The 18,782-nt window shown below is 35.4% G+C and overlaps 2 protein-coding genes across 19 annotated transcripts; one reads left to right on the forward strand and one right to left on the reverse strand.

Moving 5' to 3' along the window:
• Positions 1-7,416, forward strand: LOC114281958 (DUF1997 family protein, putative (DUF1997)). Of its 16 annotated transcripts, none has more exons than XR_014348105.1 (10): positions 65-239; positions 396-500; positions 1,394-1,630; positions 2,716-2,824; positions 3,212-3,257; positions 3,695-3,780; positions 4,274-4,332; positions 4,640-5,436; positions 6,107-6,229; positions 6,818-7,416. XR_014348105.1 is itself a non-coding variant. In XM_028224547.2 (9 exons), exons 2-8 carry the CDS (start codon positions 424-426, stop codon positions 6,207-6,209), a joined length of 717 nt encoding a protein of 238 aa, XP_028080348.2. In that variant the 5' UTR covers positions 1-239; positions 396-423; the 3' UTR covers positions 6,210-6,229; positions 6,818-7,416. The 16 variants fall into 16 exon arrangements, 14 of the variants coding, with proteins under 14 accessions (XP_028080348.2, XP_028080349.2, XP_082757349.1 ...); XR_014348106.1 differs by having other exon boundaries at positions 82-208; XM_028224547.2 differs by lacking the exon at positions 4,640-5,436 and having other exon boundaries at positions 1-239.
• A 2,446-nt stretch (positions 7,417-9,862) lies between these two features.
• On the reverse strand, positions 9,863-16,838 carry LOC114281957 (pre-mRNA-splicing factor). Of its 3 annotated transcripts, none has more exons than XM_082901224.1 (4): positions 16,684-16,838; positions 16,136-16,480; positions 11,029-13,667; positions 9,863-10,107 (listed from the first exon to the last, which is right to left on the reverse strand). In XM_082901224.1, the coding sequence occupies exons 2-3, from the start codon at positions 16,474-16,476 to the stop codon at positions 11,078-11,080; spliced, it is 2,931 nt and encodes a 976-aa protein (XP_082757350.1). In that variant the 5' UTR covers positions 16,477-16,480; positions 16,684-16,838; the 3' UTR covers positions 9,863-10,107; positions 11,029-11,077. The 3 variants fall into 3 exon arrangements, with proteins under 3 accessions (XP_082757350.1, XP_028080340.2, XP_082757351.1); XM_028224539.2 differs by having other exon boundaries at positions 16,689-16,705; XM_082901225.1 differs by having other exon boundaries at positions 16,136-16,764.
• Positions 16,839-18,782: the final 1,944 nt, after the last annotated feature.

Below are 18,782 nucleotides of genomic sequence, written 5' to 3' on the forward strand. Positions count from 1 at the left end.
GGCCTATCCTTTCAAGAGCTTCCACAGTTGCCTACGTGGCCGACACTATCGAGAAACATATGGCATTTGATATCATCATTCATTCACTTCAGCAAAGCAGTGGCATTTCCGCAATTCCAGCGGAGGGAGGGAGACCTCTGTATTCTCTCTCTTCCTACTTAATTACTTACAACAGTGTTCTGGTTCAGAAAACAGAGAGCCCAATCTCGTACTTCTCTAACAAAATCTTCTTCGTTTATGTATGTATATATTTCATTATTGATGATTTGGTTTCTCTATGATTTACAGTCTCAAATTCAAACAGCTCTGCTTTGATCCCAAATATGATTTATCTTTTTGATTTTGAGCTTCAATTGAGAAATTTATATCCTTTTCTTTTACCTTTTTCATTGCAGGAGTGAGTGATTCTGTTATCCAGTGCTGATGATGACGATGGCAGCTAAATGTGATTCTTCCACAACATTTCCAGTATTTGCTTTCCGAAAGTTCATCACTCCGAGGTAATTCATTTTCTTTTCTTCAATTGAATTCTCATGTCATGTTGTTGGTTTTGAGGTTTCTTCTTTGTGTGTGTGTGTTTTTTTTTGCCTAACTGATGACAACCACAGTGTATATTTGATCTCCTATTCAAGTAGGGGATGGTGCTTCTCTTGTTGCCTAACATTGTGTTTGGTTGGAGGATTTGAAGAGGGATTTGAAAAGAGAAAGGGAAAAGTTTGGTGAAATATGAATAAAATATACCTACATTTCACCTAATTTCACACACCTTCTCCCTTTTCCTTTCCAAATCTCTTCCCAAATCCCTCAACCAAACACAGTATTAATAGATGTTTAATCATAAATGTGGTCATGTTTATAAATTACAAGAAGCACTTTCCCTGGAGAGCATTATTATAGACTTTTTAATTTTTAATTAGTAGGCTTTGTTTGGTATTCTTTTGGCTTTGCGGCCAACTGCCCTGCAAAAATAAAATAAAATACTTCTCATCAATGCCAAATAAAAACATGCAACTTATGTTGAGTTTGTTGAGGGGAGGGTGGTTTGGGGGCTTTGTCCCCAAGGTGAATTGCACCAAGGGTATTAAGTAATTCGTTGATGTTAAACCCTAGGATATATAATAATGTCGTCTTCGTAGAAACTATATTGTACGCTTCTTTTCTTTTAGAATAATGGAATTTGTGTGAGCTGTGGACGTACGCAATCTTGTTGAACAACATAAAATCTTTGTTGTGTTTTCTTGTTTTTGATTGATTCTTCTTGCTATTGTTTGTGTGTGTGATTTATTCCACAGCAAGTTCTCTTTTTGTCAAATGTTGGGGATTCTAGCAAATTTCCATTAGTTTCATTTCACTTTTTTTTTGTGTGTGGGCCTTAAAGTCAATTTTGTTCCAGGAGGAAAATCAGTTTTCTCATAGTAAATAAAGCAGAGTCATCATTTTCAAATGTCAAAAGAGCAAACTTAGCTGCAAGAAAGAAGGACAGAGTGAAGCTTCCAAATTATAATGATGGTGGTGGGGGCAAGAGGATATATCATATCAGTGAATTTCTGAGCCACCCATCTGGGATTGAAGCAATCTTGAACACCAGTGCCTTGCAGACTTTTCAGTTCCTTGACGCTAATCTGTACAGGTGTAGTTTATCGCTTACAGTTTCCTTTCTTCAGTTGTTGTTTATGAACATCAATCCTAATATGAAGCCTAGCAGAATGGCAAAAAAAGATTCATGTAACCAACTTCACTTGAGTGGGACACAAGGGTTACTTTGGTTTGGTTTGGTTTGGTTCGTTATTCAATTGATGACAAATTTTACCTAGGCATTCCAATCAATGAAATTCCTCCTTTTGTTTTTTATTCATCATGCAGGATATGCATTCGAGGCAGATTTTTTTAAAAAAAAGTTCCTTTAGAGTGCAGGGAAAAAAAAGCTTCTGTAGTTTTTTTAGTTCAAAAATCAATATTGGAATCTTTTAATTCAAAAGATATACCAGATTTTTACGCAAGAAATTTAGCAATGAAAATATGCTGATAAACAGAAAGCAATCACACACACACACAGATATATTTAACTTTGAACCCAAATTGGGAGTCATCTTTGGTGTGGGGAGGGGAAGTTAGAGGTGTCCTTTCAGTTGTGAGTAGTATGAGGTGGAGGAGCTGCTGCACCTTCTTGGTTTGCTCCATGTTATGTCGAATGTTGGTGGTTCATGGCTAGATCCCAAGGCTGCATTTTTTTTTTTTTTTTTTTGTGTGTGTGTGGATGGTGGTTCATGGCTAGAACCAACCATTGGCAACCTTAGTATGAGGTGGCATAGTCATGTGAACTGGTGCATGTGTAAGAAAAGACGGGAATCAGTCGATCACCTCCTTATTCATTGTTTAGTGGCTAGAGATCTATGATCTTTGATTCTATGTATGTTTGAAGTAGTGTGGGTGTTCCTGAGGACTATGTTGGATATGTTTTCCTCCCTTTCCATTTCTTTTCCTTTTTGTTTTTGCTATTTCTATATATTGCCTTGACAAAATTAATCATGCTCATGTACAAGTTTGCTATGTTCTTATATATACACACATGTATATGCTTGTTCATGTTAATTTTTGCACCTATGTTTCTTGTCTATAGCTTGTCATTGTTCTTGCATATATTGTCAGTAAAAGAAGAAAGAAAAAAAAGATGGAAGCAATTGTCCCGCACTTTCTGAATGGTATTCTAAACAGGTGTACCTTGCCAAGAGTTCAACTTCTGAACTTTGAAGTGGCCCCAGTGCTGGACTTACGCGTGACCCCAACAGATGAAGATTGTACAGTTGAGATGTTGTCGTGCAAGGTGAGCTTCAATTTTAATTTGAACATCAGGGAGGAGGTTTTTTTCTCCTTTCTTTCTTTCTTTCTTTCTTTCTTTCTTTCTTTTCCTTTGTTGTTTCGTTTCGTTTCTTTCTTTTCTTTATTCTAATTTCAAGGAGGGATGCTAGAGCTGGAGAAAGAGAGAAAAGCTTTCTTATATCATTTGTGCATAGAGATTCTGGATTCTAGTTTCTATGAGTACTAGAAAATTACAATTTATTCCTTATATATTATTTAGGGTGAAAACAGTGGGGCTTGGATTTTATGTTGACAAATTTATAATAGAAAACAAATTGAGTATTAAACATGTTACCATCGAGAGGACTGAGGAATTTATCCGGTTATTTATGTGTTCTGAACATGGTTGCAGTTTGTGGGTTCAGAAGTCTTGGAACGCCAGAACGAACATTTTTCAGGTAAATTTTAAGGCTGAGTCGAAATCCTTTAATTTTCCTGGTTTGCATCACTATTTAACAATGATCGCACAAGGTGAGTGAAGGTTATAGTTGGCTTCATCTCTATCTTGTTCCATAGGCTGAGATTTGGAAATTGAGAACTATATAAACTTATCCCACACTCATGAACTATTGAGAGCTTCATTGACAGAGGACCCCCAATGTTTTCATTACCCAATCCTAAATAGATTTATCCAGTGCTCAATTCGGTTCTCATGACAGGAATTGTTTTAAGCTTTTCCATTGCTAGGTACCCTAGGGACATCATCATAGTCTTTTTATGAGCATCGAATTCATTGTGCATGTTGTTTCAAGCAATAGATTTTAGCGATGAATGGTTAAATTTAGCTTACATGCTCTAAGAAATTTGCATTTGATTCTTTGCTTTTAACATGCAGCATCAATGAGAAATCGCATAACATGGGACCCAAATGACACTGAACCGTTTTTGGATGTTGATGTAAAGTTGAATCTCACTCTTGAGGTTGTTACTCTCCTTTTAGTATTTGTAAAGATATTTACTCAGTATATATTTACTTAGTATGCATTTAAATCATCTTAAGTCTGGCAGGTCCACCCAACACAGTCCATTAATTTAACATTTTCTTAATAAAATCAACCTTTTTCAGTTGAATCGGCTTGTTCAAAGTTTCGAGGATCTTCTAATCAACCCATTTCTTTTACAAAAACTTTAAATAATGCATCAACCTATATCAATGAATTTGAGGTCAGATTTTTATCAAGACATAAGCAAGTTTGAGACGTGCATAACACTACAAATAGATTATGTTTTTCCCATGTTTTCTTTAAGAGTTGTTTTGCTCGTTTTCCATTGCATGTATCCCTATGTGAGAATAGTTTATCGTTCTTGCAATTTCACTTTCATCTTAGTTTGAGCTCATTACTGAACATTAGATCTTGTTCATTACAATTAATGGTGTGTTGATTATATAACTGACATCATCCATTATACACAGATTTACACACAGCCATTTACTATGCTGCCAATATCTGCTGTTGAGGGCCCCGGGAATTTGTGAGTAATTAACTATTTAATATTTACTGCCAATTACTTACTCAAAATAAAGCCAATAATATATTTATAAGCTGTACCTTATTATGGGGCACCTTGTTATATGTTTTATGGGTGTATATCTAGTCTATGATATTAAGCCAACGGCCCATGTAACTGATAGTTATGTCTTTTTTTCTTTTTTTCTTTTTTTGGATCAGCAACAAATATATATATATATATATTATTAAAAAAGAAGAAAACTATGATGTTCTCTTTTGATTATGTATAACTAACCTCATACTGGAAGGCACTTCTCTTGATATTTCAGCTAGGAAATACGGATACGGATACGGGTACAATACGGTACGGATACGGTGATACGGCAAACTGTGAAAAACTAGGATACGGGTACAACTGAGATACATTCATAAAAAATATTATTTTTATAATTTTTAGTAATGTAGTATGTATACAAATAAAACCTAAAGCAAAAGAGTCCACCAGAAAGTAACTTTCAAAGTGCGAAATCAAGATGATCTACTCTTTTAACAAATTGAGAGGAATTAAAAAGGTAATTCTAGGAATTGATTGAAACCCTTTCACAAACACTGTTCAGCCCTCTAAACAAACACCTTGCATGCAAAAACCTTCCCCATTGCAAAGACAAGAAAAATCAACATGCTTGGCTGAGACACGACAAAAACCAAAAAATAAAAAACAAAATCTAAAAAATCCATTAAGAAAAACAGGTTCTTCTTTACCAATCAATTTATAACCATAAACAAAACCCTAGCATTTATTTATATACAACTTTAAACCATTGTATGTGTGTAACAGAATTTTATAATACCAAATTGTAGCATTCATTAGGGTTCAATCAAACAGGGAAAAAAATCACTAACAACATTATAATATGCCTCCATTTTCAAAAATCAAAACAGGGAGAGAGAGAGAGAGAGATCAAGCGAGAGAGAGAGAGAGAGTGAGATCGAGCGACAGAGAGAGAATGAGAGTGAGAGTGACAAACCTTGATCGACGAGGAGGATGAGGACGGCGATGGCGACTTGCTGCTGTTTGCAATTCAGAGACGACGACTCGCTTGCTGCTGTTCGATGACTCCTCTAGGTAGGATTTGTTTGATTTTTTTGTTTTATTTTAGATATAGTTTTGTTATTTTACACTTTGACCTCAATTATAAGTTTCAAAATTATTTTTTCACCCCGCCGTATCCCGAAAGTATCCCAAGCGTATCCTTGAAGTATCCTCGCGTATCCTAAACGCATCGGAAATTCAAAAAATTAAAAAAAAAAATGGGATACTTCTTTGCCGTATCTGATACGTATCCCGCCATATTGGACGCCTATTTGTATCCAATACGCGTACGGGGCTGTTTCGGAGTATCCGTGCTTCCTAGTATTTCAAAAAGTTCACATTTAACCACGTCGGGTTCAATAGCCCTACGTTAACATTGTGAGCCTGCTTTCGCACAGAGTAACAATCCTATACCATGGCACAAGGCATCACTTGCACAGTTTTGCTATGAGCATAGAAACCAACCACACATAATAGAACACATAATACACAAATGGATAATATTTTACAAAATTTGTTCCAGAAAATCTTATCCATTCATATACATTATGTCTGGTTTTGCGACTAGGTTCTGTGTTTCTAGGCTTATTCTATAATCTTTGAAATCTTCCTGTTCCACTAGCTGCAACTTTTCTTGAACTTATATCACTCTGTGAAGCAAATACAAGCACCCTATTCTGACAGCTAATTATGTGGCATACAGAATGATGCAAACTCTACTGGACAGGCTTGTACCGTTACTCGTGCAACAATTACTACAAGATTATAGCAAATGGGTTCAACAACAGAGTCGATACTTGCAATGAAATTGGTCCCAAATATTGCTGTAAGTTCTTCAATGACATAACAGTTCCATAACTGCAAATCATGGAGAATTTTTTCATTTATGATGAACAAAAACAGTATCCTCTACTTCTCAATGCTTATTGTTTTCCTCACATGCCCTTTGTATTTCAAAATCACGTTGATTTCCATGTAAAACAAAATTAGACTTGCATTTTTTCATCCTAAATCCATCTGCAAAATACCATCAAGCATATTTGAGATTGAGTGCAGGACTATTAGTCCACAACATGTGAATGTTAAATTATCAAATCTTGTGGCAAATATTGATTTAAAACTTCATAATCATCATGTTTTAAAATGTGAACAATTGGGCATGCTGATTTGAATCAAGCAGAAACATATGGTTCAAGTAAAACATTGTTCTTCAACAATCCTAACATACTATATTTTGTCTATTTTAGCCTATTTTGTCTTATTGACTATTTTAGCCTATTTTGTCTTTAAGTCATTCTATGATTCCCTTTTCTACATTAGATGATTATTTTACCCCTTGCTTTGTATGGGAACCTCTAATATTATGTGCGGAAATTGAACTCAGTATACTTGTTTTTCTTTTATGTACTTTCAGATTGCGGCTTGTATTTGTTACGTTTTGTTTCTTTTGTCATGTCGAAACTCAGCAGACTTGGAGCACAGAATGACCTGGAGGTTGGACTATAAATTATGCTTTGCATCAATTCTGCTTCAAGCCAATGAGTTTGCCTACAAGTTTGTGTAGTCTCTTTGCAATGCAAATCGTGGGCAGAAAAACTATTGTCAGTACTACTAATTTTCTTTTTAACGAGCAGCTGGAATCAGTGATATTGCTAGTATCCTGGGGAAGGCAATGTATATAATGAGTTTGGTGCAAAGAAAAGTGGATGCTCCAAGTCCTTCCTGAAAAAAATGATTCGTATTCTTCAAGTAATGAAATAGCAATCAACACAGACCTTGAGCCCAAGAGGTCTATGACCATGACATTGCGTAAGAGGTGGTTGGGTGATCCAGTCCCCACCAATGATGCTTGTAAAGGAGTATGTAATATTGTTGTTTTTTAGTACGTAAACCAATAAAAGAGAGGGGAAGCAAACTGGTTCATAGATAGGTCATGGTGATCAAAATAGCTAAATAGCTAAATATTGACATTTAAAATAGCTCAAACAAACCCTTTTTGGGTGGTTTCAGCCATTTTGTTTTATTCGTTTAGTTTTTTTGTGTGGATATACAAATGAAATCTTATGGTTCCTAACTACTCCATATATTTGCAACAAAAATAATACTAATAATAATCTATATGAACTGTTTTGGGCGACAAATTTATCAATTTGAGGTTGATTACCCACGAATAGAGAACACAACATGTCCTCGAGTGCTGAAACTTTTTATGGAGAAAACAAAACAAACTAATCCCTATTGACGTATACCATGTCACCCAAAAAAAATGTCACAACCTTTGTATACCTAAAATAAAACTATAAATAACAACTCTCATGATTTTCTTATCTTAATTACATCAAAGCTGTCATAATTATTTTAAAATTCACACATGGAGTGTACACATACCTTAACTCTTTAAGTGCACGTATGTGTATGCCTTCATCCACACTTTTAAAACTTGTATATATAATTGCAAAAGTGTATATAATTGTAGAAACTGTAGAAGATTGTCAGAAGATATGAACTCAAAAGTCCTTATAATTATTGTTGTTTAGACTTTCTGTATTCAATGTATTTATTATATTAGGATTTTTTTTTTTTCTAGCTTTTGGAAAAACAAAAAAGTCATCAACCAAAAAAGCCTACGGTTAGACTTGATGACTTTTTTGTTTGTATATGTAAGATGTAGTCTATAAATTGGCTTTCAAGCCAACATAATATACAATGTAAATTCTCTCCATCTTTGTTTGCCTACTTCGTTTCTAACTTCTAACTTCTCTTAACATCATAACTCTATCATAATTCCATAATAAAAATAGTAAAAAGCTCCTGTCCTTTTTGTTTTGTAATTGGTATCAGAGTTTGGTGAAAAAATTTTGTAAGCAAGATCAAGCTATGTAAGTATTTTTCTTTACGTCTAAATTTTTGATATATATAAATGTGTATGGTGTGCCTTATTTTATAAAAATTAAAAAAAATAAAATAATGTCAAGTTTAGTCTTTAATTGTGTATTTATATCTTCATAATTATTTTTTTCATTTATAATTATTGTAAAACCTATATACTTAGTGTATGTCAAAACCCATATACTCATTAAGATCTTTTGACTATTGGTCATAATTAAGTCTTTAAGTTCATAAAAAGAGGTTTTAGACATTGGATAAATATACTAGGAGGGTCTTAAGTACTAACAATAATCTATAATAACAATTAATCCTGAAGATATAATATGCTTTGAAAATACAAAAAATAATGTTAATAATAAATATGACCAAAGTTTGCATATTACTAAAGGGTCTGCAAATATAAATAATATTTGTTCTAGTTTAAATAATATTACAAATATTATGTGTTCTTAGTTTTCCAAATTAGATAAAAAACAAAAAATAAATCAACATTATGTAAAAACCAAATTTGAGTCTATAGAATCTAAAATAGACAATTTGAATTCGATAATAAATATTGACTTAAACAAAGAAGCAAAAAACTAATAAATAATTTGATGACAAAATTAGAAATTATATTCTTTATAAACAATAATGGAATAAATAATCTAAGAGATAACTCTATTCCTAGACTATTTTATAGTACATAAGATATTATAGTACTTTAAACCAATACGACTAAATATAAAAATATTATTAAAATATTAGATTATTGGAAAAAAAATTATATAAAGACCCAAATTTAAGTATCAATGAAAGAAATAAGTTACTAAACCAGATAAGATAAATTTATCTCACTTTCTAAGAAATAATGGTTATCCAAGTGTTGGCACTCTCAATTCTTACACATGCATAATATAACACGTCACATAATTTACCTCAAAATCTTGCAGTACCTTCACTTTGTTGGCCAACAATACAATCACCAATTGAAGCCCCACCATTAATAAGGGCGGACACAAATATGAGTATACACCAAGATCCATAAATGGGTAGGTCCAAGAAATGCATATTCATATGAGTAATGATAAGAACCTCAAATATTTTACCAATATTTTCACCAAATGTCTCGTATGAATGTAAAACTCACAGTGTGAAACAAACCAAACAAGCCCTTAGAATCCCTAACATTTTTCTATTCATATAACACCACTTGTATTACTACTACCAGGTACCTAACATTTTGCATTCCCCAGCACACCAATGAACATAGATAGCATCTAAAAAGAATAAGTCTGGGAATACAAACCAATCAAAGAACACAACCCACTCTCATGGGTTATAGTGTAATTGATTTCTGTGTGAGAGTAGAATAACTAATCTAAAATACACAAACCAATCAATCAAAGAACACAACCCACTCACATGGGTCATAGTGTAATTGATTTCTATGCAAGTAGAATAACTGATCTAAAATACACAGGAATCGCAACATTAACATGTTCTATATTCTATATAAGATGCTATGCAATAAATTTTAATAGAAGCAAGAAGGAAGAGAATCTACATTACCAGATAAAAGCATGCCAAATTTGTAGCAAAGAAGCTTACAATATTATGAAATCAACACATCATACAACATTATACAGAGACGGGGAAATAGTGCATAAAAGTACTCAAACTAACTGGTCTATGCAAAAAATTCTCTCAATCATTCATACAAAAAGTATCATCAAAATACATCATCAAACCATCATCCAACTCCATCAATCCCAGCAATAATTTGGTTCCATCTTGCCAATGACATCAGTATCCAGCTTTGACAAAACAGTGGCACTGAAAAAACACAGCAATTCAAAACAAATCAAAGCCATGATTATCTATAAATAGAAGCAACACAAACATGACAGCATAAAAAATGACTACTGACTGGTTCAACTATTGCATGAAAAAATGAAAAAACCGACAACTATTCATTGTTAGCAGTACATGCATGCTCCCACGTATAAAACTCCAGACATGAAAATTTTCATCAGGTAGGTAAACCTCATACTCGTAAAAGAAATTTTTTAATTTTCTAGATCCTAGCTCAAGTCTTTACATGAATTTCTTTTGCCTCTTTCCATTTGCAACTCTATGAAAAAGTTCAGAATTGTTATCCCCCTCTTTTAGCCGTTTTATTTTTGCTTTTTGACTCCAAGAGATTGCTTCCCTCTCTCTTACTTTTTCATCTTTTCCTACTGAAACCATCCTTAAAGAGGATACTAACATAACAGAAAAATGTGTGGCTTTCAACAAATTTTTCTTGGAGGGGCAACGAATTGGCGAGCTCGCACATTATTTTATTTATTTATTTTTTGGTTTGGCACTGGAGTCTCTGGATCAAATCCCGACTAATCCCCAAAGGTGCACAGGCCCTTAACAAGGAGTTTCCCACAAGTACACCTCGGTTAATGCAAGGGTTTTTCCCTAGTCCAATGGGCTTAAGGAATCGTTAGCACATAAAGAGGTTTCAATCCATGAACCTTGGAGAGAGCACACTCCCAAGACCTAAGGCCTTGCCACCAGGCCAACCCCTTGGGGTTGCGAGCTCACACATTTATCATTCTTGATAGGTGAAGCAATAGTCAGTGCAGAAAACATATAAACATGGAAGCATGCAACTAATCTGTAATAACATCTGACATTAAATATGATTACTATCGCACAGAATCTGCACATGCATTGAAATAACAGAAAAACTCAATTTAAACTCACCATTCATGTATCATAATCTATAGAGCCGTCTCTAAGATAACAAGCAACTTTAGTCTCGTCGCCTGGTCCGTCCATCGTCCCGCTTGTCAATGTCATGCCTTCGTCCCTCACCTGACCGAGAATATTCATATTTTACTCTCTTTGAGGAATCAACATGTCTAACCCTCTCATCTCTCCCACTTTCACGCTCTTCTTCCTCCTCCCTTCCACGTCTTCTACTTCCATGCCGACACTGCTCCTCATCTATCCTATTCTTTCTATAAATCTCCTCTTCATCTCTTCTATGCTTGATTCCCCTGCTCTCATCCTCATCCCTGCTGTATCTCCTGCCCCTTTGTTGCTCTTCATTATCCCGATCACTTCTTCTGCTCTCATGACGTAGTTGCTCCCTGCTATGAGTTATGCCACCACGTTCAATATTGTCATCCCCATCCCCTCCTCCAGACCTGTTCAACCTTGAATAAGCATCTGACTTCTGGTCATCCTTGATCCTGTGAGATCTAGTATATGCTTCGGGTTCCTTCTGCTGTTCCCTACTATGATCTGCCACCTTACCTACATTTCGGCTTCTAGACTTTGCTTCGGGCTGCCCATCCTGGTTTCCATCATCGACCTTCCTCTTGGCCCTCATCATTTCTTGACTTCCATAACCAGGACCCTCCAAAGTATCCTCCTTTGACTGGTACAGCTCCTCCAACTTCCTGAACATGTCCAACCCATCACCACCCTTTTGAGGAGCACTTGCTTCTTTTTTCCTGTCGTCATTTCCAATTACAGTAGATCTAAAACTCCTCCCATCTAGACTAGATCGATGTCCACTTTGACCGCCTCTGCTACTAGAATCACCTCCACGACCATTTCTGCTCTTCTCCAATGACTTGGAATTGTCCCTCTTCCCATGTTTGTAATCAGTTGAATCACTGTCAGAAACACTCTTGCTGTCTCTCCCATGGGAAGTATCGCTCTTATGGTCATCATAGTCATCCTTATCAGTATCGTGCCTTCCACTTCTCCGAGTCTTCTCCATTTTCTTATCAGAATCATCATCATAAGTGTCATGACGACGCCTTGTACTCTTCTCCACAATTTCCTTTTTCAGTTTTCGTGCTTTGTCAGAATCAGAGTCACTTGCCACAACATACGTTCTGCTACTTTTCTCACACCTCTCATCAATTTTCCTGCGATCATCCAAAACAGAGACCTCTTTCTCTATCCTGTGACTACCATTCTGCTTCTGCTTATTCCTTTTTCTCTCCACTTGATTTCTTTTATTTCCCTCACCACTATCTCTATCAGAGTCATACTCAGGATCATCTTGCCTGTTCGATTTTAGTGGCTTCCCCTTTAGAGACTTATGCTTAAAGCCTTCATCTAAAAAAGAATCATCATTACCTAAGTCATGCCTCTTATGAGGTTTCTCATATTTCTCACCATCAGCCTCAGAATCAACACTGTCATGTCTTCTACTTCTGTTGTCATGCCTCTTGTGAATTCTCTCATATTTCTCATCATCAGGCTGAGAATCATTGATGTCATGTCTTCGACTTTTGTTCTCATGCCTCTTATGAGTTTTCTCATATTTCTCATCATCAGCCTCAGAATCATCGCTGTCATGTCTTCGACTTTTGTTCTCATGCCTCTTATGAGTTCTCTCATATTTCTCATCATCAGGTTCAGAATCATCGCTATCACGTCTTCGACTTTTGTTGTCATGCCTCTTATGGGTTTTCTCATAATCATCAGCCTCAGAATCGTCACTCACATGTCTTCTACTTTTGTTGTCATGCCTCTTACGAGGTTTCTCATATTTCTCTTCATCAGCCTCAGAATCATCGCTCTCATGTCTTCTACTTTTGTTGTCATGCCTCTTATGAGGTTTCTCATATTTCTCATCATCAGGCTCAGAATCATCACTGTCACGTCTTCTACTTTTGTTGTCATGCTTCTTACGAGGTTTCTCATATTTCTCATCATCAGGCTTAGAATCATCACTGTCATGTCGTCTACTTTTGACGTCATGCCCCTTCCGAGTTATCTCATATTTCTCACCATCAGGTTCAGAATCGCTGTCATGTCTTCTACTTTTCTTGTCATGCCTCGTACGCATTTTCTCATACTCCTCATCATCGGAATAGGAATCGGAATCATCACTGTAATGTCTTCTACTTTTATTGTCCTTTCTTGATGATTGTTGTCTCTTCTTCCTAACATCAATATCAGAATCACTCTCCTGATTACTTTTATGATGCTTCTTCCTGATCCCCTTTACATGCTTTTCAATGCTATCTGTATCAGAAGAATCAGTCACTCTCCCACTTTCTTTGCCCTCTTGAACCTTGTGTTTTCTTAACCCATCAGTCTCATCTCTTCCACCTTCATTATTCCTTTTTTTCTCAGCCTTGGTCACATCATCCTTGTCATCTTTAGCATCATTTTTGTGCGACTTGCTATCATCATTAAGACCTTCTTTTTGGTTGTCTATTACTCCATCATCATCACCACTCTCTACAAAATTTGACACCTGGTCGTTCTTTTTTTGACTGTCAACTACAGAGGTGCTTATCCCAAGAGCAGCTCTTAATGTTTCCAGCTTCTTCTCCTTCCGAGCAGCAATCTGGTGTGTCTGTGTATCTGAAACCCTGAGCAAGCCACCAAAATAACTTGTTACATCACCACTTCATAACCAAAAAATAAAGAACAGAATGCTAGCTAACAACTGCATCCGATTTACAGCACATGAATGAAAAATGGATACTTGCTTATCATTTTAAGCTTGACATGAGAAAAGTAAGAAAGCAAATCCATCACTATCCCAATTACTTAAAACACAGCTACATTTCCTGAAAGACTAATAATAAAAAAGAAAATACCCAAAAAGACTGCTATGCCATTAATGATTTGAAATAGAAAGAAATGGTCATTTCAACCACCAAGACAGTAGTTTGTTCCTCTCTTCAAACAATCTCTCAGGTGACCTAACAGCGCATACACTGTTGTTAAATAAAATTTTCTTCTTTCTTTTTTTCTTTTTTCATTTTTATCCAATAAGCACTGGTAAGTAAAATTATTAATCGCTATTATTAGGGGGGGGGGGGGGGGGGGAACCACATGGAAGGTATCTAGGAAGAGAAGTATAATCTCCCAATTAGTAAATCCTCAAAATGAAATGCATGCCTCCAAATAGCTCTCAATGAATAACACAAAGCACTTTGCTATCTAAAATTGCAACAGGAGCAGCTATTTAGATTAGCCTCCATGCACAAATTACTTTCCTGACCAGTCTTGGCAAGTGCCAAGCAGCAAAAGTTGTTCATACTATCATTTATTTTATCAAATGAACATATCTACTATAAATTTCCTAATAATGGAAACACTTCAATCCATTAATTCCAATCTATACACCAGAACAAAACCAAGTAAAAGGAATTTGAAATGGACATAAAGAAAAGAGTAAAGAATTGAGGTGAAAGTTGTTCATACTATCATTTATTTTTTCAAATGAAAATATCTGTGATAATTTTCCTAATACTCTCAACCAGTGTTATTAAAGTCGATAGGCGCACCAAGGCGCCAAGGTCTCTTGGGGCCTAGGCTCAAGGCTCAAGGCGCAAGGCGAGGCGCAAGCTTCATCGAAGTGAGGCACACCTTATACGGAAAAAAATATATAATTTAATATAAGTAAATAATTTAGGGATCAACATAAACAAAATGAAATGTTAAATATTTAGTATTTTTTGAAGATTAGGAATTAGGACTAATTTTTTTTCTATCATTGATTTGGGGTTGAATGCCCAATGTATTAACATCTATAATAAGAGTAGGAATCTTCTGTAGCTGCACCATATTAAATCAATGGTTAGATTTTAGACAAAACCAATTAAAGCAACAACAAAAAAAGTCCTCAAGACGCAAGCCTTGGACCAATCAGGCGCCTTATCACAGTCGTTTGGCCTGAAATACTACAAGGCACAAACCTTGGGCTTGGATGGGACTTAGACCTAGGCGCGCCTTATTGAAGTCGCCTGGCCTAGAACACTACAAGGCGCAAATCTTGGGTCTAGGTGGGACTTGGGCCTAGGCGCACGCCTAGGTTTGCCTTTAATAACACTGCTCTCAACATGACAAACAAGTGTTCTTAAAGAATTCCAGATTTGCTAACCACTGTAGAGTAAAAGAAAAGTACTAATATGGATGAAAGCAACGCTATGTGACTACAATCCATCAAGTTTTGCCTTCCTTGTCAGTTAAGTGTTCGGCCTTTTGATTGATTCTCTCTCTCTCTCTCCTTGACCACATAACGAAAAAATAATAAAAATAAAAGATAAGGAAAAGCCAAACAAAAGATGCAGGATAGAATTACAAGAAAACACTTGGGCATATCTTAGAAAAAATAATCATGCATAAACTAAACCAATCATACTGGAGAAAAAAACTACACACCACTGCAATCCAATCAGTTATCATGGATGTATAATTCTCATGAGAAGGTAAGAATGTCCAGCCAACTAAAACAAAACTTCAACAACATCAATCACTATTCACCTCAACCAAATTACACAGTTAAAAATTGTTAAAGATATTCAGATTGCATGACCAAAACATCCATCAGCTTGCCGCCTTTATGCCACATTTCATCAAACAATTTACAAATAAATTATTGCATAATCAAGGACACCAAAAATCAAATGATTCATTCCATTCTTGCCCATGGCAATAAACAGCAAAGCAACATATAAATATTGGTAATGTCAATACCATCCATATAAGGGCCCATAAGGATGGCCAGAGTTAATTCAGGGAAACCTGTAAGATAGTCAGTCAGTCTCTTTTTGCTTGGGGTTCTATTTTCAGTATACAAAACTTTGCTCCATTGGAAGGGCAAACATTTTTTTTTTATTGAGAAATGAACTATGATATTGTAAATTAAACAAAATGGGAAGATGCTGATACATTCTGTTTTTTGTTGGTTGAAAGCTGTTAGTTCAAATTGGACACTGAAGACAGCGGCATTTCTATTGAAAAGGGAGCTAAATTGAACCAAAATGCTACCAAAAGTTAATTGATAAAGTAATAAAATATACACACATGTAGGTGATAGAGAATTTACTTATCATCCACAGAATTTGGGGCAGCTTCACCGGCGGCTTCCAAATTCCTCCTGGCCTCTGCGAGCTTCTCAGCAATCTCGGCATCTGTGTAGCCCTGATCAACGAGCTTGTCTTCAAGGATAACAAGCTTGAGCTCAATCTGCCTCTTGCGGTCATGCTCAAGGATGTCCTGATTCGGCTTCTTGGTGACACCAGCGGTGCCCTGACCGGCCTCAAACCCCTTCCCGGAGTTGTCAACCACCACCTTCCCGCTCCTCGGCTTCAAGAAGAACTTGTTGTTCTGTATGTAACCGTTCGTCCCCGAACCCCTCGGGGTCTGCAATCCAATTCCGTTGTACATCTCGCTGCGAAATCAATAACGATTAGCAGAGAGAAGCAAACCCTAACTACAAGAAATTGAAAAACCCTAACCCTAGCGGCTGTATGTTTGGTTTCTGTCTCTAATTTGATTCGGAAAAATGTTGAATCGATCAATCGATCGCAGAAAATATTGACAAATAAATTTCAAAAACGAAAGCCAACGAAGCGTTAATCAGAGAATATTTACCAGATCAGATCAGATCAGATCAGAGAATATTTAACAGAACTTCGCAGAGAGTCCGCCAAACCCCGAAGAGAGAGAGAGAGAGAGAGAGAGGCGCTCAAATCAAATGGTTCATTTTAGATATTTACGAGCTGAAGTGTCAATAAAGTTTTGAAATTATTAAATTTTAAATATCAAATTATATTTAGAAATCAAAACTAATGCCTGGGCTGGCCTGCCGGCCAACAGCCTAGGTCCGAGAATTATCCAACGGGCTTGAGCTAAATGGGTCCAACTCTCACAAACCCATGGACTTAGTCCAATTAAATCTTATATTTTTTATTTTTTAATTTTTTATCAACTTTTTTTTTAATTTTTTATCTGACTTACTGGTGGGCTAAGGGTTTGTCTCTCATGGACAACCCAGACTAGCTCGCGGACTAGACTGACAAACAAACTAAGGACTCTTTTGGGATGTTAAAAAAATTTAAAAAGTTAAAAAGTTATAAAAAAAATAAAAAAGTTATCATTATTCATAAATTAAAATATAAAAAAATTAATATACATAATATTTTAATACAAACCAATTTTACACTGTGAAAGGTACTGAATTGATGGGAAAGTACCGTGAAAGGAATAAAAAAAAAAAAGTTACATATATATATATATATTTACTAAATTGGACAGTAATATTAGGCTCGTGGGGGCCCACCACGGGTCCCGTTTTGATAATCCGAACCGTTCAATGTGTATAACTCATCCAGTATTATATGTCTGTAAAAATTCATATTGATCAGATATCGCTAACTACATGATCAAATCAGTTTTGTATAAAAAAATAGATGGTGTTATAGTTAACGGTTGACAAAAAAACTAATCCGATCACATAGCTATAGATATCCGATCAACATGATTTTTTACAATATATAATACTCGACAAGCTGTACACATTGAACGGTTCCAATTAGCAAAACGGGACCCGTGGTAAGCCCCCACTGGCCAAAAAGCACCGTCCAAATGGTTGCCCGAAAAGGAGGTAACCATTTCCTATTACACCACTCTACAAACCTTGCTGCCACAGTACAGCCTACACTGTCAAAACTTTTCCTATACACTAATTTATACAATTTTTTAATACAAATTTTTTCGTAAAAAGTCAAAAAGTTAATCCAAATATCCATATTTTTTTCCTCAACTTTTTTAGTTCAAAAAGACAAAAAATACATTTATTTAGGATATCCCAAACAACCCTTAAAACTTCAAATTCATGCCCAGCCCAACTCAACTCAAATCTTATTTTTGGCAAGGTCGAGTTGACTAGAGTATGCCCTTGGGCCAAGTAAAAATTCATAAGATCAGACAAGTTTGGATTGTGTGGCAAGTATTTAGATTAAGGGTTGGTTTGGGAAATTCAAAATAAGTGTATTTTTTGACTTTTTATAATAAAAATATATATAGAAAAGTAAAAAAAGTGGTTAAAAAATAGAGAGAATATATTGATTAATATAACCTAAATAAGTGTATATACAAAAAAAAAAGTACACTTTTTAAGGTTAACCTAAACAAGCACTAAATGATCAACTTCAATTAAAACCAATTTAAGAAATTTTAGTGACAATTTTACAAACTTAAATTCAATTGAGACTTTAAATAAAGCTTAAACATGTTCTCAAAAGATATTCAATAGTTCAAGATGTGTTTGAAAGGGTTCTCTTCATTCAAATAACCTCACCACTTGAGTCCATATGTTGTGAATTCAACATTAGTTTCTAAGTTGTGTTGTGTTTTGGAAATATTCATATTGATGATAGTATTTAATTTGAATCCATCCTGAATTGGATCCTTTTTTTTTTCCAAGCTAAGGTTCATGTTAAATGTCAAAAGTCTTTCTTCTTTAGGTGATTGGTTGACTTTACTCTTCGCAATTGTGATTTACAATCAAGTACGTATTAAACAGCTCCAAGCAAATTAATTCTAATTTTCACATCAAAATACAACCAACATTACAACCAGAGGTCTTGCCCTCCACCTGTTTGACAAAATGCCTGAGTGAACTCTGCTACTGAGAAGCCATAAGATGATTAAGGAGAAAGAGAGAGAGAGACAGAGGGACAACGAGAGAG

The sequence above is a fragment of the Camellia sinensis genome, chromosome 13 (genome assembly GCF_055761805.1).
Source record: "Camellia sinensis isolate YWXY chromosome 13, ASM5576180v1, whole genome shotgun sequence".
Taxonomy (NCBI): domain Eukaryota; kingdom Viridiplantae; phylum Streptophyta; class Magnoliopsida; order Ericales; family Theaceae; genus Camellia; species Camellia sinensis.

Excerpts from the sequence above, each read along its gene's own strand:
- LOC114281958 (XM_028224543.2), top strand. The coding sequence starts at position 424 with ATGATGACGATGGCAGCTAAATGTGATTCTTCCACAACATTTCCAGTA. Across the intron at positions 2,825-3,211 it reads TTGAGATGTTGTCGTGCAAG|TTTGTGGGTTCAGAAGTCTT; the intron begins GTGAGCTTCAAT and ends ACATGGTTGCAG. Across the intron at positions 3,258-3,694 it reads CCAGAACGAACATTTTTCAG|CATCAATGAGAAATCGCATA; the intron begins GTAAATTTTAAG and ends TTTAACATGCAG.
- LOC114281957 (XM_082901224.1), bottom strand. The coding sequence starts at position 16,476 with ATGTACAACGGAATTGGATTGCAGACCCCGAGGGGTTCGGGGACGAAC. Across the intron at positions 13,668-16,135 it reads CCAAATTCTGTGGATGATAA|GGTTTCAGATACACAGACAC; the intron begins GTAAATTCTCTA and ends TGGCTTGCTCAG.